At 41.3% G+C, this 20,224-nt stretch overlaps 1 protein-coding gene across 1 annotated transcript in view; it reads right to left on the bottom strand.

The window, feature by feature from the left end:
* STK32A (serine/threonine kinase 32A) overlaps positions 1–20,224 on the bottom strand; it is an 84,297-nt gene that overhangs the window by 20,481 nt on the left and 43,592 nt on the right. The window contains exon 6 of the mRNA XM_036423559.2: positions 4,487–4,524. Within this exon, the coding sequence (XP_036279452.1) occupies positions 4,487–4,524 (38 nt within the window). The remainder of the gene's footprint in view (positions 1–4,486; positions 4,525–20,224) is intronic.

Below are 20,224 nucleotides of genomic sequence, written 5' to 3' on the forward strand. Positions count from 1 at the left end.
ACAAAGTAGCACTCGTCTAGCTAAAAGTGAAGGTTTCCTTGCCTGAGTGGTACCAGTGGGTGACTTCAATAACTCACCATATCATAGAAGAGGTGGTCCCTGTTCTCTGTTTCCCTAGGGGTCATGCTCAGAGCACTGCATCAGTGGTTCACAAGCTTTGAGATGCTGTGGTGAAGAGCCTATTCTCTGGGGTCAGACTATTTGGCTTTAAGTCCAGTTTCTATCACTAATAGGCTGTGTTATCTTAGAAAGGTGGATGATCTCTCTGTAAAGGTGGGATGATGACAATAGTCTTCTCATGAGATGGTTGGGAAGATCAAATGAAATGATGTCTGTGGGAGACAGCTCAGCATTTGGCAGGAAGTAAGTGTTCAATTGCTGTTTGTCATAATCAGAAACTCCAGAGTTACATAAAGCTGTGTGTGTGTGTGTGTGTGTGTGTGTGTGTGTGTGTTCATATGATGCCCACTTGATTTTAAGCACATTTTGGGGATCTGCAGGGTGGGAGCTATTAAAATAGCAAGTTAGTTCTTTTTCACAGCCACAGACTAAGTTTTTGCCTTTCTCTGTTCCCCAGTTGTATGAATGATATTAAGAAAACTACATTATGGATGATGCTGTAATTTTATTTTGTCAGATATACCGGACAGACAGTATTGTTCTTCCCAACAGAGCATTTATTTCCCAAATAACTTAAAAACACGAGAATTTTAGACACTATGAAATTGATGGAATTGGATGGGGTGCTTAAATTGGTAGGATATGAAAAAATATATATCAGGACAATTGGTTAAGGGCTATCCAATGTCTAATGCCTTCTTGGGCTCTGAACTAGTGAGTAAGACATTGGGGGAAAACAGCAGGTATCCACTAAATTAAAACACATTTAAAGTCAAATTCTAATGTGCAAGGAATGTTTATTCACACCATGGAAAGATTCTCCACTCTATGAAAGGATTTTGCTTCTTTAAATATCAACCTTTTCTGATGATTATGAACCAAGATGAATCAGTAAGAATAAAAAAAGTTTCTGCTTGGTGCTGAATGAATATATATAAGCAATGCAGTATCATACACAGCTCACTTAGAGGAAAGGGCATAGGAGGCAGATCAGAAAAGGGCAATTATCCTTCCCAACTGCTGAAATCCCTAGGTAAGAGGTGCATGTAATGGCCTGTCTGGGGTGAAATATACATGTGAGCAGAGAGGATAAATGAAACATGGAAAATAACACCAGAAGACCCTCCAAAAGGCAGGCATTGATTTTCAGTTCAGTGGGTTCTTCCAAGAGCAACTCCACATGCTGAGCTCAGGGTGGGAGATTACCAGGAATTGGTTTATTTAAAAGCAGTTCATTATGGTCCCTGGGAAATGCCTGAAAGCCTGAAATGCCTGAAAGTTTCTCAGAATTTGAATAAATAGAAAGAATTTCCCCTAAAAAGGGACCCCAAAGCAATATTTAGAGAAGAGCTCTCAATGTTCTTCGTTTGTTTGCTTTTTATCCATTTACATATCTAATTCTCAAGCAATGTTTCTCTTATTAGCTGCAGAGATTCTCAAATAGAGTTCAGAATGAAATATAATACAGAAAATCCCTATCCACTCTGCCTGTTTGCCTTCTTGCCCCCAACTGCCCTCCTCTCCTGGCCTGATCGCCCTTAATTGCCTTTGCCTCAGCCCCACCACCATGGCTTTGTCCAGAAGGATGTCTGGAAGGTCTCCTGGTCTGATTAGCATATTAATCTTTTATTAGTATAGATGACAATCTGTTTTTACAATAAGCCTAAGAAATAAATATTCTTTTTATCCCTGGAGAAATTAAGGTAGCAAAGGAAGTTTAGGCAACCTATTGGCCCTCTCTGAGCAAGTGAGTGGGTGAATTGTTTTTATTTTATTAAATTTACCAGGATGACAATTGATAAATAAAATGATATAGGTTTCAAGTGAGCAATGCTATAATACATCATCCATATATTTCATTGTTTGTTAACCATCTAAAGTCTCCTTCCGTCACCATATATTTGGACCCCTTTACCCTCTTCCACTCTCACTGCCCCCCTTCCCCTCTGGTAATCACCATATGGTTGTCTGTGTCTATGAATTTACGTGTGTTTTTTGTCTTGTCTGTTTGTTGCTTTCAGTTTTATATTCCTCATATGAGTGAAATCATATGGTTCTTGACTTTTTCCATCTGACTTATTTTGCTTAGCATGATATTCTCAAGATCCATCCATGTTGGCACAAGTGGCAGTGTTTCATCTTTCTTTAGGACTCAATAGTATTCCATTGTATATATGTATCACATCTTCTTTGGTTATGAACTTCAGTGATCTGGTTCCAGAATCCACAATTAATCGTTCACAAGGATAGTCTCTGAGAGTGGTTAAACTTACACATTAATTTATTTCTGGACCTTTCTCCCAACCTACCACCACCAAGCTGGCAAGAAACCATGAGGAGGTGAAATAAGTTGAATGCGAGAGGACACACGACTTCATGGTAAAATTGGAATGAAACCATGCTTGAAATCTAAGATTAAAACATTGTTCTCTGAAATGGAAGATAAATCTTGAACAAGTTTTTGGTTGACAGGACCTGTATGTCTCCATTCAGAGCCTTAATGAATGGTAGAGCAATATATTGTAAACAAGGGCAACCAGGACAGGTGGGAACAGAGCCCCAACCAGGGTCCTGCTTGTCCAGCCAGCCATGCACTTTCATGAGACTTCGGTGGGCAAAGAAGCACCTTTTTCTAAATTGTGCAAAGGTGGCCTCTATAAGCTAGGGGAAGCCCTCTCCATATCCGTGAAGTTTATGTGCACCAGGGAGAGCTGGTGTGTTAACAAAAGTCACCTTCATGCTAAATCTCACCATTGCTCACATTTCTGAAATCCAGAGAATCTGTTCCCAAATGTCAGAAGCAGTGAAGGGAAGGAAGAAATAAGGCGTTGAAAGTGGAAAAATCTTTTCAGAGAGTTGGTAAATAAATAATGACCCCGAGCCTTAAAATTAGAGGTCATACACAGAAGTGTTTCTTAGCTCTCTGAGCACAGGTGGGGTCTGGCAAACCAGGTTCGAATGCAACTAGGTAAATAAATAATGAGCCATGGATGGTACTTGAATTTCATTCCCACTTGCAAATCCTAACTGTTAAAGTCACATGAGTAAGGAGCTTTGCAGATTCATGACTCATCTAGCAGCTTTCTGAAAAGAACAAGGATCTTATTGCCACTGTAACATAGATAACTTATAGTCTGCTCTGATGAACCAATAAATCCAAATGTTCATTCAAATAAATATTAAACAGAGAATAGACACATTTAATCATTGTCGGCAAAAGCTTGTTCTATAGGGTATCTTTAATCAGTGTTTTCTGAACTTCTGGCATTTGTTTTTTTAACCTTCATGGTTCTTCCCATATCCCTATATCTCATTTCTATCTGGGTACCACATATTGTCATCTACTTTATACTTTTCTTTAAAGCCACTGATTTTTTTTTTTTCAGAAAGAGGGAAGGAGGGAGGGAGAGAAGTGGGGGAAAAGAGGGAGGGAGGGAGGGAGGGAGGGAGAGAGAGAGAGAGAGAGAGAGATATCTATTTTTGTTGTTCCCCATATTTATGCACTCACTGGTTGATTCTTATATGTACCTGACCAGCGATTGAACCTGCAACCTTGGTATATTGGGATGATGCTCTAACTAATTGAGATACCTGGCCAGAACCCTGGTTGATTTTTTAAACAGAAAACTCAACATCCTTCTGCAAATGTAAGACCAATTTGCCCTCCTAAGAAGGAAAGCATAAAAGTGGGTGCAATGCCAACAAAACAGTGTTCCAGATTTAGGGGGAAATACTATTGCCTACTTAATGCACTAAGTTTGAGGCCTGCTCATCTTTATTAAAAAAAAGGAGATGGTGGTCATAAAGGTATAAGGTAAACCAGCACCAAAACACTGTTTTCTTGAAGGAATGAGTTGGAGTGGAAGGACATTGAAAAGAGTTACTTTCTCATTATGTAAATTCAGTGTTGTTTAGGGTATATTGGTGTACTACACCACTTCTGTAAATACTAAAGTTTCTTCAGCTTATCCTCCCACTTATAAAATGGGGTATGTACCCTGGACAGTGTGGATCAGTTGTTGAAGCATCTTCCTGTGCACCAAAGACTCGCAGGTTCCATTCCTACTGGGGGCATGTGTGTGTGAGGCAACAGATACTTCCCTCTCACATCAATGTTTCTCTCTCTCTCTCTCTCTCTCTCTCTCTCTCTCTCTCTCTCTCTCTCTCTCTGTCTCTCTCCCTTTCTCTAATAGCAATAAAAATATACCCTTGGGCAAGGATTAAAAAGAAAACAAAATGGGAGTTTGTACATGTAACTCAAGTCAAGCAAGACACCTTTTCTACATGTAATACTCCTTAGCTGGGGATAATCATTGTTCTATATCAAGGTAGAAGTAAACTTGTTGCAAACAAATCATTCACTTACCATGTTCATCAAGCAAAATATTGTCAGGCTTCATATCCCTAGGGAGTAAAAAAAGAAAGTTGCTGTTAATAAAACAAACATAACTAAAGGAGAAAGTGCTCAAGAATGCTAAATAGGGCCAAAACCGGTTTGGCTCAGTGGATAGAGCGTCGGCCTGAGGACTGAAAGGTTCCGGGTTCGATTCCGGTCAAGGGCATGTACCTGGGTTGCGGGCACATCCCCAGTAGGGGGTGTGCAAGAGACAGCTGATCGATGATTCTCTCTCATCAATGTTTCTAACTCTCTATCCCTCTCTCTTTCTCTCTGTGGAAAAATCAATAAAATATACATTTTTTAAAAAGAATGCTAAATAGGGTTGAAATAATGTAATGGCCCCTCATTTCTCACAATCTTATTCAATTCTCACAGTGAATCTATGAGACAATGACCATGAACACCTCCAATTTCTAGATCAGAAAGCCAAGGCTTAAAGAAGTTAAGTAACTTAGCCCAGGATCAGAGACAGGAAATGAAAGAACTGGGCTCTGAGCCGGGGTCTCTCTCGTTAAAAAACTCAGACTCTTAATTTCTATTGCATATATCTAAGCATGTAAGTATTGCTCCATAATGTCATAAGGGGCATTTAAATTTTTCTAAGGTAGTAATACTAATTATAATTTACACTAATTTTCATCTGGGTACATCTGGGATGACTGTAAAGACTATAAAATAAGAAACAAAAAAGGAGTTTATTTTAAATGTGCAGAGATTCTAATTTTCCTTAGGATGAAAATATAGGATGATGCTATAATTCTCTAGTTACTTAATATTATTCCAGGGGTGAATGTGGTTGATTGAAAGATCTGGACCAGTCTTCAGTGCTTTGGTGAGATCCTTAAATCCCTAAAAGGGAACAAAACCCACCCTCTTCCAGTAGTTTCATGATAACTACTTTGAGGAATAGCTTATAGAATTTTCAAAATTCTCCTGGAACAAATATTGGAAGCAGTGCTCCTCGACCAGAGAACAGCGATGCTGTGCCTGCTACCCTGGTCCTCCACTCTCAGGTTTTACTGCCCTTCCCTAATGTACCATTAGAGCACTTCAGCCTAAATTCACAGAAGCCATTAGGGAAGAAACTCTGGAATCAGTTTTGGGAAAACATTTTCAGCCTAGTCAAGTGGCTTTTATGTCACTTGAATAAGGTGACCTTGGTCTCTGCCAGACTAAGATTGTCAGGGTCCTCTTTTCTTAAAAACATTATTGAATAACAGCCCCTTACCTATAAACAGAACCAAGTATATGCCACCCCCTAATATGCAGATGCATGAATAGTTTCAGGAACTTTGAGTATCTTCTCACTTAGTTTGTTAGGGTTTTAACATTCATTCTGGATTCATAAGTGATCATCTGTAGCTATGACAAATTTTTCTCTGGTTCCAGGTGCAATTTTCCAAAAAGATAGTATAGGGGGTTTCCAACCTCATGCTTCTATGGCTAATCTCTCAATATTGCATATTCTGCCCCACACCCTTTGATAGATCCCATTATTTCAAGAAGTATCAAGTTCAAACTCACTCACTAGTATATGGAGTAAAGTCTCTCTTCTCACCTGGCTCCTATCCTCCAGCCACATGGAAGCACACGCAGTCCCCCAAATGCTCCCCGCATCCCCGCACCTTCTGCTGTTCCTTCACCAGAATCAGAGCCCTCTCACCACTGCAACCAGACAGTGCAGACTCATCCTTCACCTCATAGCTCAGATGCCACTTCCTGCAGGAAGCCTTTCCTGTTTTCCCAGTTCATCAATGGCCCCTTCTGTGTGCTCTGCAGAGTACACCTCTTCCATCATAACATTTATCATTTATATTTATTTTGTTCTCCAACTGGACCTTGATGTCAGATTTCTAAATTAATGTCATATTCTATCACATAGGCTCACAGTGTCTGGTGGCCAGTATATGAATGACTTTATGGAACTAGGAAAATGTCTAGTGCACTCAAGGTTAATCCTAGCAGTATCTATCAGAGCACTGCAGCGCACCTCCAAACACTCTGCAGTTGAAAGCCTGGGTACCCAGGTGCTAGGCTCTTACTACCTCTTTCAGACCTGCATGCAGTGAGAGCCAGTTAGTGTTTGCCAGGCGAGGAGGAGGCTCCAGGAGCCCAGCTGGGAAGGAAGAGACCTGGATGTGGCCAGATCAGCAGACTGACTCCATGGCCTGGATTTATGAGGGCTTGCTGGGAAAAAATGAATTGCTCTGGATTTGACACTTTATGAGCTTCTGTAAATCTCTGAGCGTAGTTTTATTTTTTATTAATGCTACATATCATTATACCCACTATTTGCCCCAGAAGCTAAAGATGCTTAAAGAATAATACAGAGATCAGAGAGGAAACAATTAGTTTAATGTGTCACTTCTAACTTCAATCTCATATTCATTTATTCATGAAATATTTATTTTAATAAGTCACTATGCTAGGACTTTAGAAATATAAAGACAACTGAGATATAGTTCCTCTAGAGATGAAGAGGATAAGACAGGTTCATAAAGAACTATGCAAAAAAAGAGTTTAATGTGGCAAAGGTGTATATTTACTACTAAATTCAGAAAGAAAAAAATGACTATTTAAAAAGAAAAAGTGGACTTTCCACCTAAAAATAAAGTAGGCATAGATTCTAAATACATAGTTTTCCCAAAATGTGATGATGTGACTTCTAAGTCACTACAGGGTCAGCTGCAGAATAACACTGTTTATTCATACACCAGGAGAAAGAAAATGGAAAGAAACCCAGTGTGCTATCTAGAAATTCCTGCTAGAACAAGTTGAGATTTTTCTCATTCTGAAATTTAGCACCACTTTGTTATCTTTTCAAATAATCCTACGTCTGAAATAGCTTATGCTAATACGTTACTTTCATTTAAGGCAATCTGAAATAAGGTTTCACTTAAGGTGACTTATGATATGGTTTCACTTAAAGCTCTATAATATGATTTAATCTGATGGCTATCAAACTTGGATATGTTCAGAATCACCAAGAAGGGCACGCTTTAAACGTGGATTCTGTGACCTACCAAGCTCAGTTGGACTCTCTGTGGATAAGCCCAGGCATCTGTCCAAAACAGACTCTTCCAGACCTTCTTATGCACAGTCATGTTCAGAAATACCATCCAGGCATGGTTCAAGTCCAAAAGTAGCAATCTGATTTTAAAACGTGAACCGCTTACAAGCTTCTCTATGAATGTAAAAGTGTTAGAGGAGTACAATACCTACCACTCTGGGCACATTCTTTGGTTAAAATGTACAGGGAGGTCTCTCACAGCCTACATGCCATAAGCAGGGAGCTAGTGATGACAATGTCTGTGTGGGTATTCCATCTAATACCCTAGCCTCTCATTTCCCCGATTTTCCTCCAGTCTTTTCATCTATCCCACCCAATTGTTTTCTTATCCCCATTTCCTTAATCATTCTTTGTCTTTATGCTAGCCTACCCCCTGCCCAGCATGACCTCCCATCCCATACCATTCCCAAACTGGCAAGTCAGACACACTGAGACCATCAGCTTATCAGAGAAAGGACATCATTTCTGCCCACTCCCCAAAGTGCCAGAACAAAGGAAGTGCTTGAGTAAATATCAGTCACAACAATGGGTGAATCTGGTTCCTTGGTTTCTCAGACTTCTGGAGAAATAAGCCATACAATCTTTTTTCCCTTAAGAAAAGAAAAGAAAAAGGACAACCCCTTCTCCGCCCTCCTCTCCCCCCAAAAAGCCACCAAAACAAACAAACAACTCTCTATGCCAGCCAGATGCATTATATTTACTGTTAGTCAACTAAACAATTGATCATTTTAGTAAGTGGATGAGTATATACTAGAGTAGGAGTGATAAAGCTGTGATTTCTGCAGTCTGAGCCCCCAAGTGCAGAGGGGAGACTCTAGGATGTGGGGAGTGGTAAAGTGCAATCCTAGGCGCACACACTCTAGCAACTCAGGTCATACCCTGCTTTCTCAGATGACTCCTGTGGAGACCAGAAGCAGCATGTGCACATGTAATGCTCCCCGTGGCAGGTCCAAGGTGGGAACTGATATCCCTGCCATTCTCAGCTGAATGCCTTTCCAGGACATTAGCAGAACTTAATAGGCTCATTACATCCCTTCACTGCACCTACCCTGGGATCAAGTCACTCACCCCACAATCCGATGCGAGGTGTTGGAACAGGGAACAGGAAAATCAGTGTATCCAAACCAAAATCAACTCCCTCCCTGTCTTCCAGCTTTCTGATAGGTCCACAGTTTGGGTTTAATTTTCTGTTACATAATAGTCTCCTAAGTTGAGTCTTCAAGTTCTTGAGAGGGGAAAATATCATACATATAGTTCTATAGTATATTATTTAGGGTGTCACCTAAAGGCTATTGGTCACATAAATCTATGTTAAGAAAAAAGTTGTTTGGGGTAAAAGTCAGGAGAAATTGTAAGCAGAAACACACAGTTTGGAATGGGAGGTAGAGGTGAAAATTGCCAGGATTGGATTATTACAGATCAGGTCTCATCTTCCACAGTTATTTCAATATTATTGACTGTATTCCCTATGCTATACTTTATATCCTGTGACAATTTTGTAACCACCAATTTGCATACCTCAATTCCTTCCCCCTTTTTAAGCAATTCCTCCAATCCCCCTCCCATCTGCCAACCATGAAATTGTTCTCTATATTTCTAAGTTTATTGTTTTTGTTGTTATTTTGTTCTCTATATTTCTAAGTTTGTTTCTGTTTTTTGTTTATTTTTTTCAGATTCCACATATAAGTAAAACCCACATATTTATTCACCTACAGTCCCACTGCTGTGCCTCCTTCTCTGGCCTTAGAGTCAGGGTCTGGATTCATACAGTCTCCACTCATATCCTGAGGTCACGAGTCAGGAGCTCCATACGTGACTTAGAATTTATTAAAAGCTCAGTGCAGGCTAGTTAAATGTTAACTTGGAAGTGAGCAGTTCTTTACCTTTTTCACCTGGGTTTTTACGAATGGGTGGCCTTGGGTGAAAAGCACAATTCCAAAGTTCCCTTCAAAACTGCCTGATCCATGATACAAAGAAGGCAGATTCTCCTGTTTTCACAATGCGTAATTCATGCTCATTCATTATTCCGTAGCCTGGGAGCAGGTGCTCAATAGAACGTATCAACCTAATACCCTCATTACTGCGTTGTCGTTTTGTTCTTGAGGCTCCGTTGCTTTTCTGCTCTGAGAGTTAGAAACAGAACCTGGGCAAGGGCTTGTGAGCTACTGAAGTGAAGACTTATCCAACCGGAAAGGAAGGGCATTTTCTTAACCACCCCGTAGAAAATAGTAGCCCGAACCCAAAACCTATTATCCCACTGCAGTAAACAGAAAAGGTTATCAATATAGGGAAGGAAGAAAGCCAGCATCAAGTGAAACAGGCACAATATAAGCAATCAGATATTCTATCACTCCTTTGGGGCTCTTAATTTTCTCATGCTGGAATTGCTGATTTGATTATTTGGAAAAGATTTAACTCTCCTTCAAGATGTTTAAATGCAAAACAAAATGTTATTTAAAAAAAACACACACAAGTATCTGAAATATCTCACCAAATCTGAAATACAGAAGTAAGCAAAGATAGTTTCTGGGTAACATAAAATAGGTTCCCATATCCTAAAGCTAGTGGATTGGACTACCATGATTTTACAAGCAATTCTAACATGTTTTGCTATCTGGTCTCCCATCCTATAATATATTTGGAGACAGAAGCTGATCTGAGTAACACACGCTAAAGAAGCAAAGATTGAAATCTTAGCAGCTAAGGAAATGATTAAAACATACTGTATTAGTTTGCTAGGACTGCTGCGACGAAGTAATACAAACTTAGTGGTTTTAAAAATAAAACAGATTTATATTGTCTTGAAATTCTGGAGGCTAGAAGTTCAAAATCAAGGTGTCAGCAAGGCCCTGCTCCCTTTGTAAACTGCAGTGGAGGGTCCTTGCTTTCTCCTAGCCTCTGTTGGTTTGCTGGCAATCTTTGACCTTTTCCCCAACCCTTCATTTTCACATTGAGTTTTTCCTGTGACCCTTCATTTCACCTTCCCTCTGAATATGATTCTCCCTGTGTACAAATTCCCTGTTTTGATAAGGACACCAGTTACCTTGGATTAGAGCCCTCCCTAATGAACTAATTTGTACTTGATTACCTCTATCAAGACCCCATTTCTTATTAAAGTCACATTCTGAGATACTGGGGGCTAGGACTTCAATTTGTCTTTTTTTTTTTTTTTTCAGGGACGCACAATTTAGCCTATAACACCAACTAAAAATATGTCTATCAATGAATGTTCATTGCTGTTGGGTAGATAGCACTAAAGAGCTTGTTTGACCTTGAGTAGTATGTCTATTATTTCATAAGAGTGAAACTAAAGGAGCCTAATATGAAGAGGAAAGTCTTGATATTAGATAATCTTACTTTTGAATCTGGCCTTAGTATACTAACTGTATGATGTTGAGCAAGTTACTTAATCCCATCATGGTATTGTTTACTATCAAAACAGGCAGTATGTGCAAAACGCTTATGATCGAGGTGCCTAATTCTTGATATGTGCAAAAGTGATATCTCTTCTTCAGTCATCAAGAAAATGATGTATGTACTTTGTAGTATAAATTAAATGGTTAAATGTTGGTGAGCGGAAAGGAGTAAACACCTTCTGGAATTAGCAAAACATCTCTTCAGATACTCATTCCCACGGGCTTCAGGGAGCTGGGGTGTCATTGTGTTGGCAAGTTCATTTCTCAGGAGCTCATCTGTCACTTAATGATCATTGACAGAGATGATTAGCGGCAGAAATATCTTATTTTTTCCCTCTCAGTTACCATCTCAGGAAAATAAAATGTGACTTCTGGGCTACTACAGTGTGTATGAATCAGACAAAAAAATGAAACTCAGCCTAAGACCGTGGTCGGCAACTGCGGCTCTTGAACCACATGTGACTCTTTGGCCCCTTGAGTGTGGCTCTTCCACAAAATACCACGGCCTGGGTGAGTCTATTTTTAAGTGGCGTTAGAAGAAGTTTAAGTTTAAAAAAACTTGGCTCTCAAAAGGAATTTCAATCGCTGTACTGTTGATATTTGGCTCTGTTGGCTAACGAGTTTGCCAGTTTGCCGACCACTGGCCTAGGAGATCTCTGCCCATAAAAGACCTGGGTTCAAACAAATACTGTTGGTTCACAACTGAATTGCAAATAACACCTTGATTAGTAAATATGCTGGAAGCTGTTTATCACACCTCACTGTCACATCCTCTATAGACAGTCTATTTCCCTCATGTGGCCTTCTTGGGGAGAAGTGGGAGTATGGTAGAGAATAGAAAGACAAATGAGACCATATTTTGAAGAGCATCCTACTAGTGTTGAGAAGAAATCACCCTAGAATCTTTGGCATGAAAGAAGCATTCTTGATCATTTGACCCTTTTTAATAGAGGAATTCAAAGCTATGTTTAAGCTCACAGAGAACTGTCAGAGTCTGGTTTAGTACATTTTCTTTAGAAGAAGTATGGTGGACAGACTTTATGGTGACCCCATGATTCCTACCTCCTTGTGTTCAGGTCTTATATAATCCCAAACTCTTGAGTATGGGCTGGTTGTGTGGCTTGCTTCTAACCATCATTATATGGCAAAGGTTGATAGGAGATCACTCTTGTGATTGTGATATATTATGTCTTATTATTCAATTATATATACTCTGTCTTGCTCAAAGACTCACTCCAGAGTCTTGCCCTCCTCACTGAATTTGAAAACAAAAACAAAAAACAAACAAACGAGCTGCCATGAGTTCTATAGCCCCAGAGAAATGAATTCTGTCAAGTTCCTGACTGAACATGGAAGCCAGTCCAGCCTCCAGAAAAGAGCTCTGGTCTGGCCAATGCCTTGCTTGGAGCTTTGCAAGCTCAGATGTGCCAAGACTCCTGATGCAAGGAAACTATGAGATAATCAATGTGTATTATTAAGTCATTACATTTGTGGTCATTTGTCACACAGCATAAAAAAACTAATAACTAAAACTAATGGGGGAAAGCCACACACACCAGGAGTATGCAATAGGAACGTGTGGAATAAGTTTCAAAATGCTAAAAACAGTGTTTTCCACAGCAAACTTTACCATCTATGTTCACCTAAGGATTATTGTATATACTGTCCTCATTCATTGATTCAGTTGTTGATTTATTCAGCAACCACTCTGGATTAGATTGCAAACATGAGTGAGGTGCAGTCTGCCCCCAGGGGGCTTAAGTTTGGGAGAAAGATAAAGCTTTTTATAAACAAAAACAAAAAAAAGCAATGTCTTTCAAGGGCAACAATTAAAAGTATGATCTTGAGCATTGTGAAGATGCAACTGTGTGAGTGATGTGTGTGTGTGTGTGTGTGTGTGTGTGTGTGTGTATGTGTGTGTTTGTGTGTTAACTGAGGATTGCACATCTCTACTGGTTTTCTTTATAGCAGTGCCACCAAATTATACGCCTTTCTGGTGTCAGTATTGAAGGGTTTACTTGACCTCCTTTCACTCTGTAATATTCTGGAAAACAGAAGAGCTGTCTGTCCTTTTACCGTTGGAGGTCAGCACTGAGAGCACTGCCTGGTGAAGTAGCTCAAAAATCAGATTTTGAATGAATATTTATGACCAAAGCATTATTCCTAAGCTTTTTCTTTCACAATCAAGATGATGATTTCTAGAAAAATGATAGAAACGTCTCACAAGTAGCTACTGCAATCCAAGAGGGGATGTGCATCTAACAGAAGCTCTGAGATGAACAAGGGTGTCAGTTATTGGTTCCTGTGATTACAGCAAGGAAGTCAAAGGTGATGAATAAAAATTTCATCTGTCTGTTTTTTACAATCATCAATTTTCTTATTCCTACTTCAACATATCTCTCATCAATTAGAAATGACATTTTTGCAACTCTCTCCACTGTACTGTAATTATTTATACAAATTTCCTAATTATAGTTTTATCCCATTCCTATAGGAATTTAGAAATCAGTGAGTTATATCTTCATTAGAGTAGGGGTAATTCTTAGAAAGAGGAAGAGACAATCACAAAATACCACTCAACTGGTATTTTGATCCAAGATGATTTGCTGTTTAAGTGTCCCATACAATTAATCTCATCAGCTTAAATTCATACTTGGGTCTTCTCTGACACCTGACAAGGGAGTGAGTACACATTTATCTTTTGGGCTATAATAATTACTTTCCATCCCATTATTCTATATCCAAGAAACTGTGACAATCAATGAATTAAATAGTATGATCCCATAGGAAGGATTGTAATGAATTTTATTTTCCTGCCTTTTAAAAAAAAATAAACAAAAGCAAATAATCACTTTGTCCATATTTTAAAATCTTCAGTTACCAATTTAATGTAAGTAAAAGGGAATACTGAATTAGAAACTGGCCATAATTTGGAAACTAAAGCTGATTTTTAATGCTGTCCTCATAGCAAAACATTTGACTTCTTGACTAAAAAGAAAACTGCCTAATGTTGCAAATTAATGGTTATTATGCAATCCGTGTCTTTCACAACAAACATAGAAAAGAACAATTCTAAAATTGAGAGAAACTAGCTAAATATTCTACAAACTTAAGAAAGTACAGAAAAAAATTCAAATCTGTGGATTTTTAGAAAATCCACAAACAAAATAAAACTCCATGTCTCACTTGGAAATTATGTCAGAAACAGGACCTATTATATTTTTAAAAAATAAACTAGGCTAGACATTGCTGTCAAGAAAGTGAATAGGAACAAAAATTAAAATAGCCCATCCAAGGTTACCACCTAGAGACGCATAAGAATTTTTACTCACTTAGCTTCCTTTACAAGGACTAGATTCTTCTTCCCACTTTGACTATTAGCATCCTTTCTAAACCCTCTGAGCTCTCATGAAACTTGGTTTTGTTACCCCAACCATTTTCTTCTCTGAAATACTTTGGTTTTTCTTGCACAATTCAGCTTCTGGTTTTAGGCTGTTCTGCCATCTGTTGGTTCCACACGTATCATCTTCACTGTACAGCCAGGCCGTGGGAGCCTCAGGCAGGTGGACATGAGCCTTACAAACTATATCCTTGACTCTGCTCAATATCTGTAGGGTGGAGAGTAGCCAAGGCCTCTGCATTTCTATCAAGTGATGCCTCACCTACTTGTTAGCTAAGTTATTTTCTGAACCAGAGTTTCGTCAGCTATAAAATAGGCAGAGTCACACCACCAGCCTCCTGGGCTGTGGGCAGATTGGTCAACTATAAAATAGGGACAGTCACATCACCAGCCTCCTGTGCTGTGGGCAGATTGGTCAACTATAAAATAGGGACAGTCACACCACCAGCCTCCTGGGCTGTGGGCAGATTGGGAGAAATAATTCACTATTGCTTAGCAGAGAACCTGGTACCAGGAAGCCCTCAGAAAATGGCAGTTTTCTGCTCCACACATATTTGCTGACTCTAATGGATAATCCTGAATATTCTACCATGTCCAGAGACAAAACATTTCTCATCTGAAATTAGGAAGTCATATATTGTACAGCTGCAGGTTTACGCAGATGGTCTTTCCTTGTCTGGGGAATCTTACTGTATTTCGGCGATTCTTCTCTCCGCACCCCCCCCCCCCCCCCCCCTACTCACACTTTAGTATCTTGGAACTCAGGAGGTGTCTTATAATCCAGTCTTCCAAGCAGCTGAAAGATATTTTGTTGTTGTTTTTTAGAGTCAATCAAATCCAGCACAAACTGATTGATTCTTTTGAAGAATGAGATTTTAAAGAATTATATTCCGAAGCTTCTATCTCTCCTTCTATGTTGCTCTTCATGCTTTTAACTCTGCCCCATAAGCCCCCCGGCTCAGAGTCACCGTCCTTGTTCTTTAAATGCCATAGACAAAGAGAAACTGCTCATTTTTACCATGGCCATGTTTTCTCAGCCATTTGACAGCATTTCAAATTGATACCACTTCAAACTGATCCCCGTACTCTGAGCGCAGAAAGTAATTGTTATTAGAGTTCTCTCACAATTAAAATGCCTATCTTGGAAAGTCTTCATGATATTGATATATGTCCTGATTTTCCCAGAATATTTTTTTAGTTTTGCCTATTGTCCCAGCATAATTATTAACAGCAATTCCTTTCATCCTTAGGCGTACTCTGGTTTGGACAATAGATGATAAGATCACCCAAGGTGAAAACCAAGGTAGGTCCAAAATTTCTAGTTTTCATGTGCTATGTTTTCATTTTGTCTTTGTTATTTGTAGCTTTGTGCTTCTAGTCAACCAGTCATTTGTGTGGTTCAGGCAGTCTTCATTCCTTCATATTTTACTGCACACTGATTATACAATGAAAAGCAAAACATACATGGCCCTAATATCCGGAGTTTACAACTCGGAAGAGCAAACAGACATTAATTAATTACACATAATAAATGCCACAATTCCTCGGGAGAGGTGCAAGCTGCTCTGATTGTGACATGAAGCAGAGGGTGGACCTTGGAGGCAATAGAAATGCCCCTGTAGAAAGACATTGAGAAGATGGCTGCTCGGGTAGACACCTAACCGCAGCAGCACACAACAATTTCAATGGAATACAACTAAAATGTAGAGTTGACGTCGCCCAGAGCTACAGGTAGTCGACTGACTGAAAATTCTACAACAAGAAGGAAAGAGAAAACCAGAAGGAAAATCAGAGGAGCTGAAAAAAAGTCTAAGGTACGAAGACATGCTGCGTGCTCGCACGCACGTGCGAGAGGAGAAGTCGCAACCGGAGAGGAGGAGAGGGCTGGGTGCTGCCTGGCGTTCCCTAGCAGGAAGGAAATAAAACCCCCAGCCTGGGCTAAACCCCTGAACCGGCAGTGCTGACCCCCAGTTATGAGCCAGACCCTGGGGACCCAGGCTCCGGTGGGGGAGATGGGGCTGTGAGGCGGAATCCCAAGCCAGCAGCGAAAAGCAGGGCCCCCAGAGTCGCGCGCACTTTGCGAGCAGAGGACTGAATGTTGACTCTGATGCTGGATTACCCTAGCGTGAAGAAACAAAGCCTCCGGTGGCGCTGAGCCTCAGTCCGGACTGCTCTGAAGCCCAGTCCTGGACCAGACCCTGGGGACCCAGGCTCGGGCAGGGGGAGACGGGGCTGTGAGGTGGAATCCCAGGGGAGTGGCAAAAAACGGAGCCCCCAGAGTCGCGCGCACTGCGCGCAGAGGACAGTCTGTTGACTCTGATCCTAGACTCCCCTAGCGGGAAGGAGAAAAAAAAAAAGCTCCAGACTGGAGGAATGCGACAGGGAGCAGGAGCCCCTGCCAGACACCAGCCAGCCAGGCGCCGGCAGGGAGCCGGGCGATGGGGCCCCCCCGGGGGGGGGGGGTGCCCCCGAGCCATCGACCTCTGAGTGCGGGCAATGGAGCCAAGGCCGGGGGCTTCTTCCTGGGCGGCGCCAACCCCGGCAACAGGCTGGAGCAGCGCGGGAGCCCACGGAGAACAAAGGGGTGCCACAGGCCAACCTGCTGAGCTCCCAGGACAAGGAGGAAGAAACCAAAGTTCTCAATGTGAAGAAATCAAGTGAGAGCAAAAGATAGTAAAATTACTTAAGAAAGAATACAAAGAAGATCTTGAAAAATCAAAGACTAAGTCAGAACTCAACTCACCAGCCAACATTGCAACATAAATGCGTTAAAAAAAAAAAAAAGGACAGAATGTTGGAACAGCGGCGGCCAGGCCTAGAGTGCCCAGGCACAAAGCAATGGCAACCGGGCCTGGAGCAGCAATGGCCAGGCTCCAGAGCAGCAGCAGCCAGAACCAGAGCAACAACAGCCAGCACTGGAGCAGCCAGACCTGGGGCAGTGGCAGCCAGGCCTGAGGCGAAGGCAGCCAAGCCCAGAGTGGCCAGTCCAGGAATACCCAGACCCGGAGTGGCCGGACCTGGAGAAGCTGGGTCCAGAGCAGCCGGGTTGGGAGCAGCCAGGTCCAGAACAGCAGTAGCCAAGCCCGAAGCATCCAGGCTGGGAGCGGCCAGACTCGGAGCGGCCGGGCCCGGGGCAGCCGGGTCGAGTGCGGCCAGGCCCGGAGCAGCGGCTGCCAGGCTGGGAGCGGCCAGGCCCGGAGCAGCCGGGTCTGGTGTGGCCAGGCCCGGAGCAGCAGCAGCCAGGTCCAGAGCAACTAGGTCAGGAGTGGCGGTGACCAGACCTGGAGCAGCTGGTTGTGGAACGAACCAGAGCAACAGAGGCCAGGCCCGGAGCAGCCAGGCCTGGAACAGCTCGCTTCTCGCCTGCCCCTACCCCACGGCTGCCTCTCAGACATGGCTGGAAACTTTTGTGGGAACTTGAGGGTCTGCTAAATCAAGTGATGAAGGCTTAGATCTGGATGTGTTGAGTTAGTATAGGGCTGGGGTGTTGATCTGTGAGTGCCTTGGGTGGGGCCTGGATGAGGCTGGTTGACCTATTTGGAAATGTCTTTTGTGTGAAATGTATCATTGGGCATGTGGTGGTATTATTGATATGAGAAAATGCTAAGTAACTGATTTACTATCTGAAAAGGGATTTACTATTGGGGAAAGGCAGGGAGGAAGAGACTGAACATAAACTGCACCTATAAATGAGGACAATGGGGGATGGGGAGGGGGCAGAGGGTGGGGTGGGAACCTGGTGGAGGGGGGAAGAAATGAGGAACCTTTGTAACAATATGAACAATAAAGATTGATTAAAAAAATAAATAAATAAATAAATAAAAAGAAATGCCCCTGTATTGTTTGCTTCATCCCAGAGCATGTCATTTCCTTTTAACACAGCGTTCAAAATGTCACTGAGTTTGCCTTCCATTCATGTGCTATGATGCAGAGACATTTCAGTACAAAGAGGCCTTTCTGAAGTCATGCACAAAGTCATAATCATGGGTGTTTGAAGGGCATTGAACAGAAAGTCAATCTTGGTTTCTTACTAAAGTGGCAAAATGATGTGGGAACAGGGAGAGGACAGAACAGTGATATTTGGGATTAGGGTACCAATGGTATCAAGTTTTCTGTTTTGTTTTGGATTGGGTTTTCTGCTCCGGAATTCCTTTAGGAGCACAGTTCTAAGCATACAGCAAAAGAGCTCAGAGCATCGTGACTCATGATGAGAAGGAGAATGAAGTTCAGAGAAAGAAGGCTTGGAACCCACATTCAAACAGAGAAAGGAGACGGTTAAAAGGCTTGGTTTCCCACAGTTCCTGTCTCCTTTCTGAGATCTATAATGCCAGCAACCAAAACAGACAGTGATTGGCTATTGGTGGGGAGGATGAGTGAGCATGGAGGCTCTGGGAGGGACTCCATAGGCTACAAACAAGCAACGTTCTGAGAAAGTGCTGTGGGAGGGCAGACACCAATGTGGGAGCCTGTGTTAGAAAGACCGCTGGGAATTGACAAAGCGCCAGGTGTGTAAATTTACTTCCCACATCATGATTCACTAGTCTGCTCCCCACTTATCTGTTTTTCCGAAGAGCACTTTTACAGTACAAATAAACCCTTCCAAAGACAGGAAATTAAATAATAACTATGTAAGTGTACCGGCCCAAGGCCAAAAGAAAAAGAAAATTGGTTCATGGTGCCTTCACAGAGAATCTATAAATGATTATGCTGCCTCTTTACTAATCAAGATAAGTTCCACATAAATGTTAGCTGTGGTTGGGCAAATATTTTATCTAGCCAAGTGTTTACTAAATGAGATGTGATTATCATTAAAAATTCAGCAAATTCTTTAAGGACTAGAGATGACACTAGTGGTCACATGTGTTGATTTTTCATTTAATGGTGTGTGATGAATGAAGTTGAGGTAGCAGACAGAACTCTCCCTCTGAGATCAATAAGCCTATGTTTAAATCCTAGCAATGCCATTTGTCACCTGTTTGTCCTCGGCAACTCTTTGAGCCGTGGTTTCCTCATCTGTGTAATGGGGATATTATAATGACATGAGGATTCTGCCTTCAGTTTTGAGAATTTAATAAGATACCACGTGAGAGTACTTAGCAGTGCCTGGCATGTCATCAGGAAATAGTAGCTGCTTTGATGGTGATTGGGTTCAAAATTCTCACCAGTAACCTAGGTAAAAATGTAGTATCTCCTAATCATGGTTTTTTTTCTCATATTTAAACTAATCTAACTGTGTCTGCTCTGTTTACTTGCCACAAATTATTACAGTGATCAAGTGATATGTCACATAGGAAATCATCATTAAAACTACCAATTTCTCTATAAATGTAAAGTATTATCTTTCTTCTCTATTGTTTCTTTGAGTTTATAGCTGCCTTGTTATAGTTCACCCTGAAACAACACAGGTTTGATCTGTACGGGTCCTTGTATATGTTGATCCCCCCATAAATACACAGTCAGTTGTTCTTATCCCAGGGTCTGGCACCTGCGCATTTAACCAACCATGAATCGAAAACAGTATTTTCTATCTGCAGTTGGGAATCCTCAGATGCAGAGAGCAGACTGTAGGCCATTTTGTTTAAGGGACTTGAGCATCTGTGGATTTTGGTACCTGAGGATGGTCTTGGAAACAACCCCTTCGTGCACCCCACCTCCGCCTTCCAAGATACTGAGGATACTGAAGAACCATTCTTGTTAACTTTTGGGAGGGTCAAAAGTAATATGCAGGTTTTCATTGATATGGGTCTCAGCATCTCTAACCCCTCCCCATCTTGTTCAAGGATCAACTGTATTTGTCTTTATTTAACATACATGTTTCC

The sequence above is a fragment of the Pipistrellus kuhlii genome, unplaced genomic scaffold, assembly GCF_014108245.1.
Source record: "Pipistrellus kuhlii isolate mPipKuh1 unplaced genomic scaffold, mPipKuh1.p scaffold_m20_p_8, whole genome shotgun sequence".
Taxonomy (NCBI): Eukaryota; Metazoa; Chordata; class Mammalia; order Chiroptera; family Vespertilionidae; genus Pipistrellus; species Pipistrellus kuhlii.